This window comes from Maniola hyperantus, chromosome 7, assembly GCF_902806685.2.
Source record: "Maniola hyperantus chromosome 7, iAphHyp1.2, whole genome shotgun sequence".
Classification (NCBI taxonomy): domain Eukaryota; kingdom Metazoa; phylum Arthropoda; class Insecta; order Lepidoptera; family Nymphalidae; genus Maniola; species Maniola hyperantus.
Window position 1 is genome coordinate 2,472,423 of NC_048542.1, and position 19,594 is coordinate 2,492,016.

A 19,594-nucleotide genomic window follows, 5' to 3' on the forward strand; every position below is an offset into this window, starting at 1 on the left:
CCTATTTGAGTAGGGATGTTACAACATAATTTGATTAGAGACTTTCTTTTATTAACAAATTCTGTTTGGTATAAGGTCCTTACTTCATCTGTTAAAACAAAATTATTGCCTGTCCTACCTACGCCGTATACACATTCAAATGAAATAATTAAAAATACAATATAATGGGTACATGACTACTAAAACTGTACTTGACGTACAAACAAATTAAATGTTACAACTTAAATAAGACTTAAAATTATAACACAATAGGAGATCCGGTTCGAAGGACCATGTAATTTCAGTACACCTGTGCTACTACGGTCAAAATAAAGATACGAAAAATGGCGATTTCCAATAGTGTGGAATACCCGTGAATAAAATAACGAATATCGATTCATAAACTTAATAACAAACTGTCTTAGCGGGCGGTAAATGCACTGCTAAAGCCATTTACATTACAAGCACGGAACGACTTCGTTTATATTTGCATTATTAAGTCATTAATCATGTACCCTATTATAGATATTTAAACCTGCATAGGACACAAAAAATGGCAATTTCTCAAGTTTTTTCCCAAAGTGAGACTATTAATAAGCGGATTTGCATCCTTAAATTAATACCGTAAAAGAATCTTAAATTGCACCTTGTCTACATTTTTGATGCATTATCAAACATTAGTATGAATTTGTTATGATTTTCCCCTTAAAAATTTTAAGAGCAAATCTACCGCATGAACGAAAAGGTAATTAGAAGAAAGATCCTTTTTGGTAAACCAAGCCAATCTTAATAAAAATAAAAGAGTAAAAGCATGAAATGATATTATATTGGCTGATTTTAAAAAGGTAGCGCAATAATATGAAATTAAAGACTGAAGAGTTGAAGTTTAACCATTAAAGAATAAGTTAACAAAATTAAGAAACAACGAAAATGGGACGTCGCCGAAGAATAATGGACTGTAAAGAAAAGGTACAGGGTAAGTTCTTAAAAGAAATAGTAAGGTAATAAAAATACGAAAAAATCGGAATGCCTAAGGAAAATTGTTATCATAAATGTTGCTGTATAGTACTTACCAGTAATAAAATACATAAACTTCGGTACAATTTTTTTTTGCAAAATAAAGGTAAACCAGAAGTCGTATATGCAAAGCTGAAATTAAAACCGATGCAAAACTCGTGTTAATGGTGCTAGAGAAAAACAAAATCTAAAACTATAAAATAAAGCCTGAAACGAAAAATACAACATGGACATCTAGTACCTCAAACATACTGTTTTTGAACAAAATCAAAAGCAATCGCCGATCAGTTTACCTAAGGTACTATGTTTCTTCAAATAAACTTGTGATAGTAATTAAGGATGACAATCTTAAGGAATGCAACTTTTTTCAAATTACTTAACACTATTTTGTGTGTAAGATGAAATTATTGAGAAAACACTGAACTGATTTGTATGGAAAACACTGAACCGATTGCAATTTTAAAAAAATAGGGTAGATAGATAAAACTTTGCACTAACTTAATGAAATTCTTGAAATTTTCAGCTCCAGCTTCTCTAGTAATGGTAAGTAAATATCTTGTGTTCAATGATTATTTGACTATTATAATAGAATAAGCCTATTGGTGAAACACCCACAGATCAAAGAATAATCTTGGTAACAAGGGTGCACAAGTTTACATACTGGGCACCAAGATGCACCTAACGGCCAGGATCTCGCGGACTAATAGCCCAAGTCCATTTATGTCTTATGTAAGACTGACTGGAACAAGTGCGCGAAAATCAATTTTTCGCGTGACTCCTATTATAGGTATACCGTTTCACCGAGACGGCTCGTGAGGTAGGGCACGGGTTACGGAAGGGTACCTTTGACGTAAATATCAAGGATTTAAACTTCCTGTCACCAACTCGCACCCTAGCCGAGGATCCATCTCAGTCAAGCGGTACACCGTAGTTTATGTTAAAGATATGTCTTACTACACCGGCCATTTGCATTACTCCAAACTTTTACTTTTCACTAATAGTCAAATATTCTATAGGTACTTTTTAATATTCTATCTATATCATATGCGAACTGAATAAAAAATTATTAAAATTTTGTGGTTTTATTTAAAAAATGGGGAATTCTGATTTAAATTAAAGAGGTACAAACTTTTTGTGCATAGATGTTTTATTGATTTTTTTCTTATAAATAAATGATCAGTTATTAGTGTAAAATATAACTGCTACATTGTGAAGAACTTAATACTAAGAGCTATTTTCTATTTTTGCAGAACAATAAAGTATGTCAGGTGTACTAAGGCTGAGATTTATAGAGCCCTAGCTTATGCCAGCGACTTCGTCCACGTGGACTTCACAAATTCGAACCCCTATTTTATCCCCTTAGGGATTGAATTTTCATGCAGATGTCTACGTCATAATAGCTATCTGCATGCTAAATTTCAGCCCGATCCATCCAGTACTTTGAGCTGTGCGTTGATAGATCAGTCAGTCAGTCACCTTTTCGTTTTTACATATTTAGATGCTTTAGCTTTGCTCAGACTTAAGATATAGATCTGTCTCGTTTAAACTCAAGTCTTAAGAATCCGCAGTCTCTCTAGATCTCAGCCTAAGTTGTATTTTAGAACTACAAAAAATACCTATTAGTTTAATAAATGTTTGAAAGACATTCTAATTTTTTTCTATACATATATTGCATTTAAATTAAATAGATCACAAGCTTTAATATACTACCTAAAAATGGGAACAAAAAAAATTATAGCACATATTTAACAAGTAGCGATTAGATGATTAATTAATTATCCTTATGAATAATAAAATATGAATACATGGACTAGTCTGAAGTATTCTGTATGACTATCAGAATAAATTCACGATCTGGTGCAATCAATATCTCGTGTCTCCTGCTTCTCACTCTCAGGAATGACAGCTCATTTGTGGAATCCTGAAAATTAGAATAACTTCAACAATGGTATTAATTACACTCTAAACTTATCTAAATAGGTCTCAATCTAGTGCTATACTTTTCCACAGGTAGCCTTATGAAAGGGATAGCAATATACAGGGTGTAACCAGAACGCTAGCAAAAACGAAGGCAGGTGATAGTACTGATGATAACTGATATACCACAAAACGCGCGATATTTTTTTAATCGGTACTCTTATTATAAATGCGAAAGTGTGTTTGTTTGTTGGTTTGTCCTTCAATCACGGTGCAACGGATTGACGTGATTTTTTACATGGGTATAGATAAAGACAGGCTACTTTTTATCCCGGAAAATCAAAGAGTTCCTCCCACGGGATTTTTAAAAACCTAGGACGAGGTCGCGGGCATCAGCTAGTATCCTATATTTTGTAAAAGTTCACGATGCAAATAATACATCTGACTGTCAACGGTAAACCAACGTTGCGTAAGTAGGCCATTGGGAGTCATGCCACATCGTAGGTGGGGCATTGACCCCAGTTTTAAACGCTATACATTGCGGGTTTGTAAAATACTAAATCACTTAAACAACAAAATGAGGCAAATGGTTATTGGTATTGGATTGTGTTTAGGTAGTATAAATTTTTGCTAGCTTTCTGGTTACACCCCGTATCTAGATCCGTCATTAGTTAAGACTTAAGAGGCGTACAACATAATTAGCCAAACTTAACTATAGGGTAAGGGTACCTGCCCACTGAAAGTGGAGTGATGTGTTTAGCAGACCAATCTGTTTATTGAGATACCTTTCACAGTACCTAAATCAAACAGGTTTAACAAAAATATTGGGTTTAAATGAAAATGGATTGCTGGTTTATTCTGGATATTTTCATCTGCACCATCAGGTATTGAAGGCTTGAAGGACAGATTGTAAGTAAGTACCTTTTTATAAATATTTAAGTAATTTAATGTTGAAGTATGGGCAAAGGCTTTTACTGAGAAGAGCTATGGACCAGAAAAACTGATTTAAATCCAGATATAAGGTGTGCAAAAGAAAAGTTGATACATAAAAATTTATTGCATACTAGGTACCTGACCCACTCATGCTCCCGAATGTATAAAGGCTGGTGCTTCTAATACCCACCTATCGCTATTTCAGTTTGACAAAAAAAAATAGAATGGATACAGTTTCTGACCTTTCACTTGACTCTTGCTCAGCAGTAAGTGTGAGTGATAAGTTGTTGTTACCCTATCTGTAGGATATGTATAGAACCATGCTCAGTTGGTTCGAATTTCTGAAGGTTCTTAGTGGGAGGTCAGATTATAAAGAAATCCTATAGAACTCAAGTTTCCAGATAAAGAATTTATATTTTATATGGTTAATTGTACAATTAAACTTAGTGCATCACATACACCTAGACCCAAAAAGACAAAACTAGCTATTAAAAGTACTTATAGGGCTTCCATTACATAGATATAGGTACATACCTACTGTATCAAATCTGTTAAGTAAAACCAGAAATGCATGTGAATTACTGAAGCTAGTGTTATGTAAAATAAATACAATAGCATTTGTAATCAATGTTTTTCCTAAATTATATTGTAATTGTAAATTACCATTTCGCGTACTACATTCCTCGCTTTCTCTGTGAGCTGACCAATGAGACCCGCGTACAACACCGATGTAGCATTATCTAATGAACTTTTTATGGGAATGCCTGAAAGGAAACAATCACTTAATGTACCGACACTAAATAACTGTATTAACAAATAATTTATAGCCAAGTGAACTGTTTCCAAACCAATAAATAAAACATCGATCAAACCTTCATGGTTTACGATGACGACACCCATAACACCTTTGTGTGCTTGTATTCTTTTAATAGTTTCCTCGACTTCTGTTGCCTAAAACACGTAATTATTAAACACAAGTTCACAGAAATCAACAAATTATGCCATTGTTACTGTTTACCATCTCGTTATTTTATTTTCAAAAGTTTATGTGAAATTGTGAATCACACTGCTGCCGTGCACTTGTGCACTTCTTTTTGGTTTTTTGACAATTGTCAACTGTCAACGTCATCAATTGACATTTTGGACATTTCAACTTCCAAGCACAGACAATAAACTACAGAGAATTAAGGACAATTTTTACAGTTCCGTACAAAATTGGTAAAAATGGAACCCATGTGCGATTTAAAAATTAACATCAAACCCTCCCCCCGCCCCCTTATATCAAAGTTTGCCAATCGAAAAATCTGAAATAATTATCGTCAATAACTATACAGTATACATATATTATTACAGGAAAAGTAAAACCAACGCTCTAACTAGTCAGCATAGTTCTTTTGATATTATCAATAAAACTCTACAAACAAAGTTTTGCAGTTCGTTATACAAAAGTGATTCGTTTTACTTCTGTAGTCTGTACTACGGAACCCTTGGTGCGCGAGTCTGACTCTTACTTGGCCAGTTTTTTATTTTTCCCTATGGTAGCACCAATTTTGAATCTATAAAATATTGATATTTGTCACCTGTCACTTTGTTTTTACCATAGATGCCATAGATAAAACAATTAAGTTTTTGGTCTGGTCGCAAGTGGAAAAAAGCTATGCTTTGTGTTTAATTTTTACGCTTTTAAAATTCGCGTTTTAGCGATGGCGATACGATGTTCAGCTAAACAAAAGCAATAAAACTTAATTTATAGCTTTACTTTGAATATAAATTTGGTTAAAATGTGTAACAACATTTGAGAGGACCATGAGCGAAGGCGCCGCAGAATGTACGGAAAAGCTAGATCCCAGGGTCCAGGTAAAGATAATAATCAATATAAAAGACATGCGATTCGAACAATTAGCTTTTTTATATGTATGCGGTTGTCATCGCGGATATTATGCTCGAACACGGCAGAACTATCCACTACTTTTTACAGAAAACATGCTTTGTTAAAAAAAAACTAATTTGATTTTGTACCTAGACTTATTTACCGCTATTTGAATAGCCATCAACTATCACTAAAAACAACAATATTCTAAAACAAATCTTCGATAAGGATAACTTAAAAAGCTTCAGAAAAAAAATCTTTTTATTCAAAGTTTTTTTTTGTTACAATTTACATAGCACTTTCTGAAAAAAAAATTATTATAAAACTAGCTTCTTCGTACCGCCTAACAGTCGATTCTTTTTCAGGATTTTTTTAAAATTTTTCTCTCCGTAAGAACCATCCCCATACTTCAAGAAATATTATGAAAAAAGAATTAGCGAAATCGGTTCAGTCTCTCGAGATTTGCGATTCAAGCAGAGCAACACATTCAGCGATTCATTTTTATACATAGAGATAGAAAAAGTCATAATATCCTTCCTTGCTTGCTGCATTTACAAAGGACAAAATTCATGAACATAAATTAAAAATTTAGATTTTGGAATTCTACAAACAAACGTTTATTAAAGCCGCGCGCCATAAAACAAAATTGAATTGAATTGAACTATGTAGTAGCTAATGTAAGTTTGTCAGTAAAATTACTAATAAAAGATACTTAATTGGAATACATAGGTAATAATTTAATTTGTCTCACTTAGATTGAGCTAGAGCGCCTGAACACAGCAACAGATGAAATCAACCGCCTTGAAGTTGAACTGGATGAAGCCCGGCTTGCTTTCCGTCGGCTCCTGGCTGAGGGCCACCTGAGGATACAGCAGCTCACCAAGAAGCTTGGGACAAGTGTGCACAAAGCACGGCCATATTATGAAGCTAGATTCAGGGCCAATATTGTAAGTAGATTTCTTTGATGCTTGAAAGAATAATTTAATAAGCTTGTACTTTTTTTTAAATAGAGATAGTGAACAAGCGGGCCACCCAACGCTAAGTGATTACCGCCGCCCATGAACATTTGCAGCACCAGAGGAACCGCTGATGCTTTGCCGGCCTTTTAGGAATTTGTTGGTCCACTTCTTGAATAACCCCAAGTTGTAATCTAGTGGGAACACCGCCGATGGGAGTTGGTTCCACAGTTTGCATGTGTGTGGAAAGAAGGATCTGGCACAGCGGACGGTTGAAGTGCACCAGACACCCAGGTGGTGAGGGTGAAATTCCTTACGGCGCGCGGTGCGGTTGTAGAAAAACTACTTACTTAAAATTTCACAAAACTAATATGGTAAGAAGTAGAGAAAATCAGTATGAATGTTTCTATCAAATAAATTCAATTTTTAAATAATGTATATCATCATCATTAACCCATTTTTGGCTCTCTCCTTTCAGAGTCAGAGGAGTTTGGCCAAAGTCTACCACTGCCAAGTAGGAATTGACAGGCCTCACACACTTTTGAGACCGTTATAGAAATCTCTCAGGCATGCAGGTATCCTCACGATGTTTTCCTTCACCGTTAAAGCAGTGATATTTAATTGCTTAAAATGCACATAACTTGAAAATAATTAAAAGTGTGTGCCCGGGAAACTCGGCCCCCTGACTCTGAGGCCAACATTTTGTTCTAATTTCTCCAAAATTTTATTCTAGACCTCACAAGAGCTTCATACAGCAAACCTCGCATACGACAAAGCGAACAGCGCCCACGCGGCGGCGCGAGAGATGGTCTACCTGGCAGAGCAAGGGCTGGCAAGACTGGCCGAGGGCTCCGGTGGGCTCACGCTGGACCCTGCCTGGCAGGAGATGCTCAACCATGCCACACATCGCGTCAACCAGGTGAATACTGCAGCTCACTGCTTCATAAACCACACAGCATGTGACAAAAAAAAAATCAATTAATATATGCTCAGTTTATTGTTAGTTTTTAGTTTAGATATACCTATTAGATACAACATTGTACATACTACTAGCAGTAATGAAAACAATAAAGCATATTTATTATTATTATTATATTTTTTCAGAAACTAGTGAATAACAAAGCATAGAAATATTCTGTATACTCCATTGTAGTATAAAGAAATCTCTACCGTGGTGGATGATGTATATACGTTAGTTTTAGTTGACTCGCTCGGCTCAAATCAGCTGGTGCATGCGGTCGTTCAACTCTGTGTTCAAACTTGCAGGATTTAAAAAATATTTTTTGGTCTAAAAATAAAAATGATCGAAATAGATTCTATTACTGATTCTCAACAAACTACTTTCAGGTTTTGGGTATACTAAAACTAAAATTGTATATACTCTACCGCACATTAATCTTCAATTTGATTTTACTCCATAACTGTCACATTTATGCGCCAAGTACTGTCGTTTCTGTCGAGTGTTCCACGATTCACCACTTGTCTGGTTGCAAAGGCGGAGTCGGAGCGCGCGTCGGCCACGGTGACGCAGCGCTCGAAGGCGGCGGCGCACCGCGCGGCCGCCGCGCTCGTGCAGCAGCTACAAAACGGCCTCAAGCGACACATCACCAAGTCCAGGTCCGTTTTTTTACTTTATAGGCTTGCTCTTGACTACAATCATACCTAAGACCCATTACGCACAGTCTACTAGTCGCCCGGTGTCGTCGACGGTGACCGTGATAATCTGTAAGTTATATGAAACTCGTCGTGTGTATACGCACACGCAGTCTGCGCGACTTCGTGCGCTTACACGCGACTTCCATATAAATTACAGATTCTAAGAGTCGCCGGGCGACCAGTCGACCTTAATTGACCGACCTTATTCGACCGTAATGGGTCTAAAGGTAGGAGATGTGCAGCCTAGCCAGGTAAAGCACGCCTGCCTAAAAAGTGCCTCTTCACTTCTTCTTTTGAAGGTATCAATACTAAAGTTATCAATATTATACTACAGTCCACATGGATTGTGATTTAAACTGCTTCATGTTAAAGTATAGCAATAAAAGCAATACTGTATAATATGATATTCATTATCGCTGCATAATATACTGAACCCTTCGACCTGGCAGCATTTATAAAATAACTAACCGGCCGTAAGCGCACGACGTAATTCATTACATGACAGCAGTAGGGCCATTGTCTAAAACCTGCATCAATCATTATTACAATCTCAATTGTTCTGATTGGCTGAATTTGTGCGATTGTTGTTGCAACAATGCATTGTGGCCAATAGTGAGCGAGCATTAACCAATCAGAGATGATTGCGATGGTGACATTGTAGCTGTCAAACAACCGCGGTAGGGCCACCTGCGGGGCGATTGTCTAAAACCTGCATCAATCATTATTACAATCTCAATTGTTCCGATTGGCTGAATTAGTGCGATTCTTGTTGCAACAAGAATCGCACAAATTCAGCCAATCAGAACCGCCCTGCTGGTCGATTTCGTAAAACCTGCATCAATCATTATTACAATCTCAATTGATGTGATTGGCTGAATTTGTGCGATTCTTGTTGCAACAATGCATTGTAGCCATTAGTGAGCGAGCGTCAACCAATTAGAGGTGATTGCGATCGTGACATTGTAGCTGTCATTCAACCGCAATCGAGCAGCTGGTCTAAAGGCGGAAACAAAGTATGGGCTGTGTCCGTAAGCCGTGACTGATAGGTGTGCACACTGCACAGACGTTTGGGATGTGGCTTGCGAGATATTCCCCTGATGCCCAAGCACTCAAGGTTACGTCCACAACTTTACGTCTAACAGTTTGCACAGTTCAGTGTACTGTGTATTATCCAGTGGGCCTACCGCGGTAGTTTGACAGCTACAGTGTGACGATCGCAATCACCTCCGATTGGTTGACGCTCGCTCTCTATTGGCTACAATGCATTGTTGCAAGAAGAATCGCACAAATTCAGCCAATCAGAACAATTGAGATTGTAATAATGATTGATGCAGGTTTTAGACAATCACCCTACAGATATCTTTAAGCCGCGGTTTACAGATGCGTCTGTTAGTCTCGGCTTAGATTTGCTTCCGCCTTTATCCTGCCATAATGCAGCAAGATTTATAACAAAAAATCATTTTAAAATGCCATGTTGTGCTGCGCCCATCTGTAAGACGAGACAATCTAATATGAATAACTTCATGCAATGTCATATAACTACAATTTTTTCAACTGGCGTCCACAAATTCGTCAAACTTAATTGTTAATTTTCTCATCTTCTAGTTTCTGCATATTTTCCCCTCATTTCTTAGTAGTGTAGTAGTAGAGCTTGTAATCTATCTAACATGTACATATCGTCCGCCGACTTCGCTTGTTTAGTTGCACTTATCTCTTTCAGGCACGCCGCCGCTCGCCGCATCACTTTTGGTAGATAATTTTTCTTTTATTAGTATTTATACTATACTATTATTTTGCCTCTTTTGTAAATGACTAGAAATTTGCATGCTCGCTACCTCATTGTATTAAGAACATATTAAGAAACACATAAAGCTTAAAACACAATCTACAACATATTTTGTTAAATAAGGAACTCTGAAGCATGAAACCCTAAAGCACACGACACCGCTTCACAGTGTGAATACCTATAGTATAAAGTATACTATACAGTTCCTTGTTGACTGAGTGGAGTAAGATCTCTCGGGTGAACTTGTCCGTTTGTCTACCCATCTGTCAGAGCCTCATAACTTCTAAAGAATGAATATATAGATACTTCAAATACACAAATGATATGTAAATTAATATTCCCAACTAAAATTAGTCAAATATAAACAAAATTAATCCCTGCGAAAAAGAGAGAGAGAGAGAGAGATCGCCTGTAGTGTAATTTGTCCCTGCAATTTTTTTTTGACATAATTTGCTAACACAGAAAATTTAAACGAAGTAGGTCCGAATTCTTAGGACATGAGGTCTTAGTGTGAATTTGTAATATTGGATAATGGATTACTAATTTTAGAAGCTGCGTAGGATATTAATATGTCCATTTCTTTCAGGCTTAATCTAACCCAAACTTATTTTTCTCAACTAAGTATCATGCATGATGAAATTAACGCACTTTTGATATATGAAACTTGTAAATATTAACCCTCTTTGTAAGCTTTTTGGTCCTTCGAGCCGGATAAGGTGAAAGTATTTTTTTAGGCCGTACTTCGAGGAGAAGGCTCGTATAAACTCAGCGCTGGAAGCCCAAAAGGCTCGAATCCAAACCCTGGAGGAACAAGTATCTGATGCCAAGCAGAAATACTCGTCTGCTCTCAGGAACTTGGAGAGGATATCTGATGAAATACACCGACATCGGTCGAGAAGACAGTCTACTAGGAATGGTGAGCTATCTTCAAATAAATATAATTGCTTACTTTGCTCGAGTTTTAAAGGTCTACTGGTAAAGCCGTACCGCCAAGCGAATTAGCGTTCCGGTATAAGTCCCGCTAAGTGCTAATGCGCGTGGCTGCCATTTCAGTGACGTCAGCACTAGACTGAAGTTTCGAGCTGATGGTATATTTTTATTTCGGCTGACGTCAAAATGACGTTATTTCGATGCATGGTTCCAGCGCAATAGCAATTTGAGGGACTTATACTATGTTACATTGTGACCAATGTGATATGTTGCATCCTGTGCTATTTCGTTTGCGCCTAGTTTGTATCAAAAATCTTTTTTCATTTCATTTATTCATTTGCTGACTATTAGGTATAAAAGCAATTATCTAAATATATAAAAGGAAAAGGTGACTGACTGACTGAATGACTGACTGACTGACTGACTGACTGACTGACTGACTGACTGACTGACTGACTGACTGACTGATCTATCAACGCACAGCTCAAACTACTGGACGGGTCGGGCTGAAATTTGGCATGCAGATAGTTATTATGATGTAGGCATCCGCTAAGAAAGGATTTTTAAAAATTCAACCCCTAAGAGGGTGAAACAGGGGTTTGAAATTTGAGTAGTCCACGCGGACGAAGTCGCGAGCATAAGCTAGTTGCTATTATAAAACTTGATAATGCCTTTTTTGGTTGCGCGTACAAAAAACTTTATTTAAGCGTCAAAATAAATAAATTATTTTGGAATTACAGTTACACCTGTTTATTGATTTTAGATGTAGATCGTTCAACGATCACGGACACCGCGAGCGACTCCAACACTAGCGAGGCTCTAGAAGAGCTCTGTGCACATCACAACCATGAAAACGTGCGCGAGTGGTTGCGACGGGCTGACAGAAGCGATCCTGACACTTGGACCGAGATCGACCTGGACTATTCCAGTCCGGAGGAGGTGAGGTTTTCATCATGGGGAATGGGGATTGTCCGGCTAGGCTTTGTAAAGTTTCGTTTCATTTCCATAATGAGTGAAGACAAACAGTATTTCAGAATATAATTTTCAATGCTGTTTTTGTCTTCCAGTGTTAATTTTGTAATATATTTCTCAGATAAGTTTCGAAAAATGCTCCCTTCGACCCCGATCAACCCCAGAAAAATCATCACCCCCAAGTCCCATGGAAACCAAAGTATCAGCGGCTTCCCCGAGGCGCATCATCAGGACTGGAGACAGAAGCGCGGCCATACGAGCTGAACTAGAGAGAGGAAGACGACAGAGTCTGGATGCCTTGCTTCATGACACAGGAGAAAAGGTCAAGGAGATGTTCCAGGGTAAGTTTATGACTTGAATAAAAGGATGCTGTTCCAGGGAAAGTTCTACTTGATATCACAGCTTCAGAAACTTTAAAAAGTTGACAGCTGTGGTTTCAATTCAAACTATAGTTGCTACAACAGCAAATTCGTGAAAGCTTATCATCTTTTCCAAGATTATTCAACGTTTTAATGAAAAAAACCATCCTAATGCGATTCAGGCTCGCAGAGGATTCCGTACTACAGTCGTATTTTTTCGACATTTTGCACGATAATTCTAAAACTAAGATGCATAAAAATAATTAAAAATCTGTTTTAGAATGCACAGGTGAAGACATTTCATATGATACCCCACTTGATATAGTTATCTGACTTCGAAAATTAATTATTAGTTCATGACCACAATTTTTTTTTTTTTGTGTGATGCAACCCTAATTTCACGGTTTCAGATTTTTTCCCTTTATGTCTGTTATAAGACCTGCCAAATTTCATGATTCTAAGTCAACGGGAAGTACCCTGTAGGCTTTGACAGACCGACAGACAAACAAAGTGATCCTATAAGGATTTCGTTTTTCCTTTTGAGGTACGGAACCCTAAAAAGGAATGAAACATTAATAAGTTTTCTACATGGTAACATGTATTTTGCCAGGTCTATCGCTGTTCGGCGAGCGGCGCGGCTCGGGCTCCGCCCCGCGGACGCCGCGGAGGTCTTCGCCCCGCTCTCGGAGGTCTCCTGCACCCGACGGCGCTTCATCTACGTCTGACGAGAGATACTCTGATACTGACAGTTTAACGAGGTCAGTACTCTTGTAGTTGTCTAAGTACCTACCCACATTTTAAAATTTTAACAACAGTTCCCCTTTTAACGATCACAAAAAACCCAATTATATTGACAAAAAAATAGTCCTAGAGCTGAGAATTTCAAAAATTAAAATAGTTTTTATGACTGAATTTCATTTATGAAACACTAGCTTATGCTCGCGTCTTTATCCACGTGAACTACATAAATTTCAAATCCCTATTTCACACCCTTAGGGGTTGAATTTTCAAAAATCCTTTCTTAGCGGATGCCTACGTCATAATAGCTATCAGCATGCCAAATTTCAGCCCGATCCGTCCAGTAGTTTGAGTTGTGCGTTGATAGATCAGTCAGTCAGTCAGTCAATCAGCTTTTCCTTTTATATATTTAGATTGACAGACATAGCGTACAGCAAGACGGATGTGGGCCGCAACGCAGCAATGGATCGACGTGATGTTTTAGATGAATAATATGATTATAGAACTAAAGAGTGTTATTGAGGCTTTTTTTGCCCTAGAAAACCAACATTTTAAAAACCAATATACCACACGAAGTAGCAAACATCATCTAGCTATAAGATATAACGTATAAAAAATTGTTCCAGTATGGAAATGCTGACCGACGACCAGATAGCATCGCTGATGTTGGACGCGCAGCTGGAGGCCGTGTGTGAGCGTCTCGCCGGCGTCGTGCGCATACCGCGCTCCCCGCACTCGCCCGAAGCTCGATATTGAACCTTAACGTCATATGTTTAAGGTACAATTCACTAGGAAGTTGTTTGAAGGTTGTTTTGGTCATCTGCAGCTAGATATTGAACCTTAACTGCTTATTTTTAAGGTAAAATTTACTATGAAAAAGTTTGAAAGTCATTTTAATCAGTTGAACCTTTGGTTTTGGATATTGAACCTTAGATACTTATGTTTAAGGTACAATTTACTATGAAATTGTATGAAGATCGTTTTGGTAGTCTGAAGCTAGATAATAATAATAATTTTTACTTTTTTACTTGAATAAATATTTTTTATTCAAGTAAACTTTCACAAGTGCTTTCGAATCGTCGGATGCATCTACCACTGGTTCGGAATGCCTTTCCTACCGAGAAGAACCAGCAAGAAACTCGGCGGTTGATTTTTCAAATATTTGATATACCATGCCATGCCATGTATAAAAAAGTGTGTGCAGTCCTGTGCGTTGCTGGAACGAGCTGCAGGTCAAATCCACGCTCTTTTATCATTTAGATAATCTTCAATTGTGTAATACGCTTTTTTTTCAGGAGCATACTTTTAATAGATTTTTTAAACTTGTGTAAAGGCAATTCCAAATTCCACGACCCCAGGCTCTTAATTTAAAAGAAAATTAACTGTAATATATAATCATTAGGAAATAAATTATATTGTATTAAGTTCTCCGTGCGGTTTACTATAGATAGCTAACTCTTGCCATAGTTGAGTAAACTACACCATTTTGGTTCAATTAGGGATAAATGTGAATAATGTTATAATTTACCACAAAATAATGCTCATTAATTTTCTATTTAGGCACTGAGTTATGTGTACGGATGTACTTTTTTATTTTACAAAATATTAAGAAAATTTTACGTACTGAATTCCTGCTTCTAGTTCCATAAAGAGAGTTATAAGTAAATGAAAGGACACTTAAATTAAAATTTATATTCAAGGTATGATTCCGAACCACGCTGCACGCAGCAGCGCTGCCGCAACAGTGCTGTCGCAACAGTGCTGTCACCAGCTGTCACAGTCCTGTCGCGGCACTACTGGTCCCCATACAATCTCTATAAGCTTATATGACATTACATTGCTGGTGACAGCACTGTTGCGGCAGCGCTGCTGCGTGCAGCGTGGTTCGGAATCATACCTTAATGAAAAACTAATATGAAAATTTGGGATACTTTGAGTTTTCCCTCATTTTGGTGAATAAAAAGATACAAAATTAGTTTTATTATTATAATATTAGACAAATTAATTATAATTGAAAGGAATTGAGCGCTTATATTAATTACAATAAGATTCACATTAGCTTTTACACTAGCTTAGAAGATCACTTGCAATAAAATGATAATAAAACTGTCTGTGCGTCTGTGTTTAGATTTGCTAAGTGCTTTAGGATTAATAGGCCTATATACTAATACTATTAGTAGAAAACGTAATGTGACAATAGTTATATCGGAGAACTGACGACTGTATCCACGGAATGAAAAAAATATAGCGCTGTCTCTGTTACGCAATCCCATACAAATGATAGAGACAAAAATCTCAGTGGCGTTAACCATTTTGAGTCGCCAACCAACCACAAACATATTTTCAAAAAACATTCGAAATTCTTTTAGTAAACATAGTTTCGTTTGTGATTGGTCGGTGACTCAAAATGGGTACCGCCCATTGAGGTTTTTGTCTCTTTCATCTGTATGGGATTACGTAACAGAGAGCGCTATACTAACTTTTTTTTGCGGATAGAGTGTAATAACATGCTAAGCTTTCGCACATTTATCATTTTTTACTTTAGTGTGCCGTTGTCATAATAAATTAAAAATTAAAAAATAATCACAATATTTTTAGAGCAGTATTATTACTTTACTTTTGTACATTTAACAAATTCTAATTTTATATTACTTTAAGTTGAATATATAATCCATATACTAATATTATAAATGCGAAAGTGTGTCTGTCTGTCTATCTGTCTTCTAGCCTTTCACGGCCCATCCGTTCAACTGATTTTGATGAAATTTGGTACAGCGATAGCTTGCATCCCGGGGAAGGACATAGGCTTTTTATCCCGGCAAATCAAAGAGTTCCCACTGGATTTTTAAAAACCTAAATCCACGCGTCGCGGTAATCATCTAGTTAAAAATAAAACCTTGTGATTTTGTCAAATGAAATCTTTAACTCCCTAAAAATAACTAAAATTACTAATTTCTTGACTAAATTGCCGAAATCTTTTAACTCTCATATTGTATAAAATTTGGTTGATTGTCTTCCAAGAAATCCCTAATTATCCTTGTTAACTTTTCATATATTTAAAATTACAAAATCTCTAATTTAGAATAATTACGAGTAAGACGTTGCAACTTAGCATCTGGACTGAAGAACTTATCGCCTAAAATTGTCGTATGGTAACAATAAAATTTTAAGTCGTTAATTATATTTAGTGTTTATTTTCCGCTCTTTTTTAACAATCTTTTAAAAAAGATGCATATTTAGTTTAGAGAAAGACATATCTATGCCATTGTACAGACTATTCAGCTCCAATATTAGTCATTAAACATTTATAGTACAGTACCCGGCAAGTAATATTGTACAATCGACCTTTAGAAAGAGAGGTATCGTGGAGCGTTGTCTCTATCGTTGAGAGCGACAAAACGTCACATAGGTATGAGTGACAGAGACAACGCTCTAGGAAGCCGAAATCTCTTTCTAAAGGTACTGTAATTTAGTGAGTATTCAAAAATGAAGAGGGCATTGGCATGCCCAAAGAATATTACTATTTTAATGCGTTAAGTTTTAGGCATTAGTTCCTTGGTTTCGGATGCTAATTTACCAATTGTATTTTAAGTCAATTCATCGATTTTCTCCACATTAATTACTACACATTACTACACATTAACTTAAAACCATTATAAGAATCTAATAAACCATCTTACCTATTAATGTGTCAGTCAACAAGGCAGTGCTAACCTTTTCACACTTGTTGTAAAACGTCGTATTTTTTTACCAACACAAAATAATTTTAGCACGTAGCATAATAAATTAATAATTAAATCAATAAAATTGTCTCGTGTAAAAAGAAAGCAGTTGTAAAAAAATTACTCCTCACACGCCATTATAAATTTGTGTCAAATATCATCATATCAAAAGTATGGGTCAGATCCATAGAGTAAATGGCGCGCGAGAAGTCATTTTGTACGGACTATATCTAATAATTATAGAGAGATACATGAACATGAATACTACACGGCAAGAAATATTGTACATCGACCTTTAGAATGAGATTTCGGCCTTATGGAGCGTTGTCTCTGTCACTCATGCTAATGTGACGTTTTGTTGATCTCAACGACAGAGACAACGCTCTACAAAACCGCTGTCTCTTTCTAAAGGTCGATGTACAATATTTTCTGCCTCGTCCTGTAGTTGTTCTATTTCATGATGATTGATGATAATTTATCATTGGATAAGTATAATTTTCTCGTTATGATAAGAAGTCGATTGTTAACTAGTAAAATGAATAGCTAGGTGGCTAGAACGTTCGTTCGTAAGGATTTTGCTTAAATACGCTTTAGATTGTGCTCGCACAAAGGTATTGTGATGCAGTGACGTACTTTTAGATTATATCAAGCTGATAATAAATGTAGTAGGTAATGAATGATAATGTATTCTCTTCTGTTGTCCTCTTAACTAAAAGGACAGTGTCTAAGGCTGAGATCAGGACGATATTGCCTACACCATGTATATGATACCTCGAATAAACATTATTCTATTCTATAGATCTATAGAGCGCACTTTGACTTTGCTCAGACTTAAGATTGAGTTAAAACGAGACAGATTTATGTGAGAGATATAGCTTTGTCTCGTTTTAACTCTGTCTTAAGTATAAGTTAAGTCAGAGTGCGCTCTATAGACCTCACCCTAAATCTAGTGATATCCTTTTCCGTAAAGAGCATTGTGAAAGAGATAGCCATAGGTTTGACCTGTCAGTTTAGTTTAGAGATTGTGGACAACAGAATCAGCCACGATGATAAATTAATTTAGCACTATCAGTAAAAAAAAGTTCACAATGCAATTAGTCGATTAACAATCCATGACAAAAAGGGTTTTGTAAACTACTCTTTTACTTTTTAGTAGGTACCTATTTTATTTTTAAGTTAAAGCTAAGGGCTAGCTAAACTGCTAATTTATATTAAAAAATATAATATTTTTAATTTAAATTTTAACCGTTCTTTACTTCAAAATAAATCAAAACTTCCGTGTCAGCCGCCCCTGATTCCGCATACGCAAAAAAATTGTGACGTTTCATAATAAGGTATAGTCCGCGACAAGTTGAGATGGCAATCGGGGTGTGATGCGGGGGGCGCCCCGCGCACCAGCACGTCAACCGCACCGGGTTAACGCGGGGGCTGTGTGGGTGTGCGGGGCGTTCCCTCCGCGATTGCCATTTCGACCTGTCGCGTACTATAGAGTAGACATCACAAAATGCTGTTAAATGTTACCCAGTGTATTCAAAGAGCACCCACCATGTTATGAGCTTCAACAATTGGGTATTTGACTGCAATTTTTTTATTACTTTATTATAAACTAGAATAAAAATAATTACGTAAATTGAAAAAACTAATTAAATCGACCAAATAACAAAAAGTTATAAGCATTTAAATATTTCTGATTAGACAGAGATAGCGAGTTTGACGTCACACCTACTAATGCCATAGTAGCTTCGTGCGGTTTCATACAAATTTTCGTTTTGCGAGAAAGGGATAGAAGACCCTCCCACTCCAAAATTAAAATGCCTGTAACTTTATAAATCTTAGTTGGATTTTAATATTTTTTTCAGTGAACGTCATTATTTTTATCCTAGTTTATAATAAAGTAATAATATTTATCAAACTCAAAAATAGGCAAATACCCAATTGAACACTTAATACTGTAGTATAAGCAAAACATATCTAATATATATTTAATAAATAGAACTTTTAAGAGCAGAACATTAAGAATTTTTATATTTTATCTCAAAATTTGGTGAATCAGACAGCATTATTATTATACAGTTTGTTATGAGTCTCATTTTTTAGGTTTTCCTACTTTATGATTGCAATAATTTTATAATTGCAATAGTGAGCTTCGATTTAAGTTCTAATACTCATTTTTATAATTACCTAATTATTTTTATGTTGACTTTCTAATAATTTTATTTATAATTTACTTCATAATTTATACCTACTTATTAAAACTTAGTCTGTTGGAAGAAAAAAATTATAAGTATTGTATAACGTCTTATTTTTGCAAATTATTTTAACCATTTTTCTTTTACATAATATGCTATTTTAATATACCTACAGTGTATTTATTAAGTACCTAAATATTATTTATATTTTTGTTATTTTTTTTATCATGCAATAACAATAATTGATTGTGCCCTACGTTTAATTTTTAACTATCATAAATATAGCTTTAAAAAGTTATTTGTTTTGGGCGTTGTGATATTATCTGTACAAACGTTAGCCATAACACAGAGTCGTCAAGCTAATGATAGACGTACAAACTTTATGAAACTATGTAAACATATAATATATGTATACAGCTATACTATGTATACAGCTGTAACGCATATAAATGAATACAGTACGCGACAGAAAGTAATGCATCGACCTTTAGAAGGAGATAGCAGATTTGTAGAGCGTAACGTCATATAGGTGTGAGTGACAGACAACGCTCTACAAAGCCGAAATATCAT

General features: G+C 36.1%; 2 protein-coding genes across 2 annotated transcripts; one reads left to right on the top strand and one right to left on the bottom strand.

Moving 5' to 3' along the window:
* Window positions 1-2,100: 2,100 nt before the first annotated feature.
* On the bottom strand, window positions 2,101-4,984 carry LOC117983551 (dynein light chain roadblock-type 2-like). The gene is made up of 4 exons (XM_034970132.2): window positions 4,865-4,984; window positions 4,719-4,797; window positions 4,510-4,610; window positions 2,101-2,917 (listed from the first exon to the last, which is right to left on the bottom strand). The coding sequence occupies exons 1-4, from the start codon at window positions 4,865-4,867 to the stop codon at window positions 2,807-2,809; spliced, it is 294 nt and encodes a 97-aa protein (XP_034826023.1). The 5' UTR covers window positions 4,868-4,984; the 3' UTR covers window positions 2,101-2,806.
* Window positions 4,985-5,485: 501 nt separating this feature from the next.
* On the top strand, window positions 5,486-14,779 carry LOC117983544 (SH3 domain-binding protein 5-like). The gene is made up of 9 exons (XM_034970121.2): window positions 5,486-5,703; window positions 6,472-6,663; window positions 7,406-7,591; window positions 8,168-8,289; window positions 10,849-11,030; window positions 11,808-11,983; window positions 12,138-12,357; window positions 12,986-13,133; window positions 13,740-14,779. The coding sequence occupies exons 1-9, from the start codon at window positions 5,653-5,655 to the stop codon at window positions 13,867-13,869; spliced, it is 1,407 nt and encodes a 468-aa protein (XP_034826012.1). The 5' UTR covers window positions 5,486-5,652; the 3' UTR covers window positions 13,870-14,779.
* The last annotated feature ends 4,815 nt before the right edge of the window (window positions 14,780-19,594 follow it).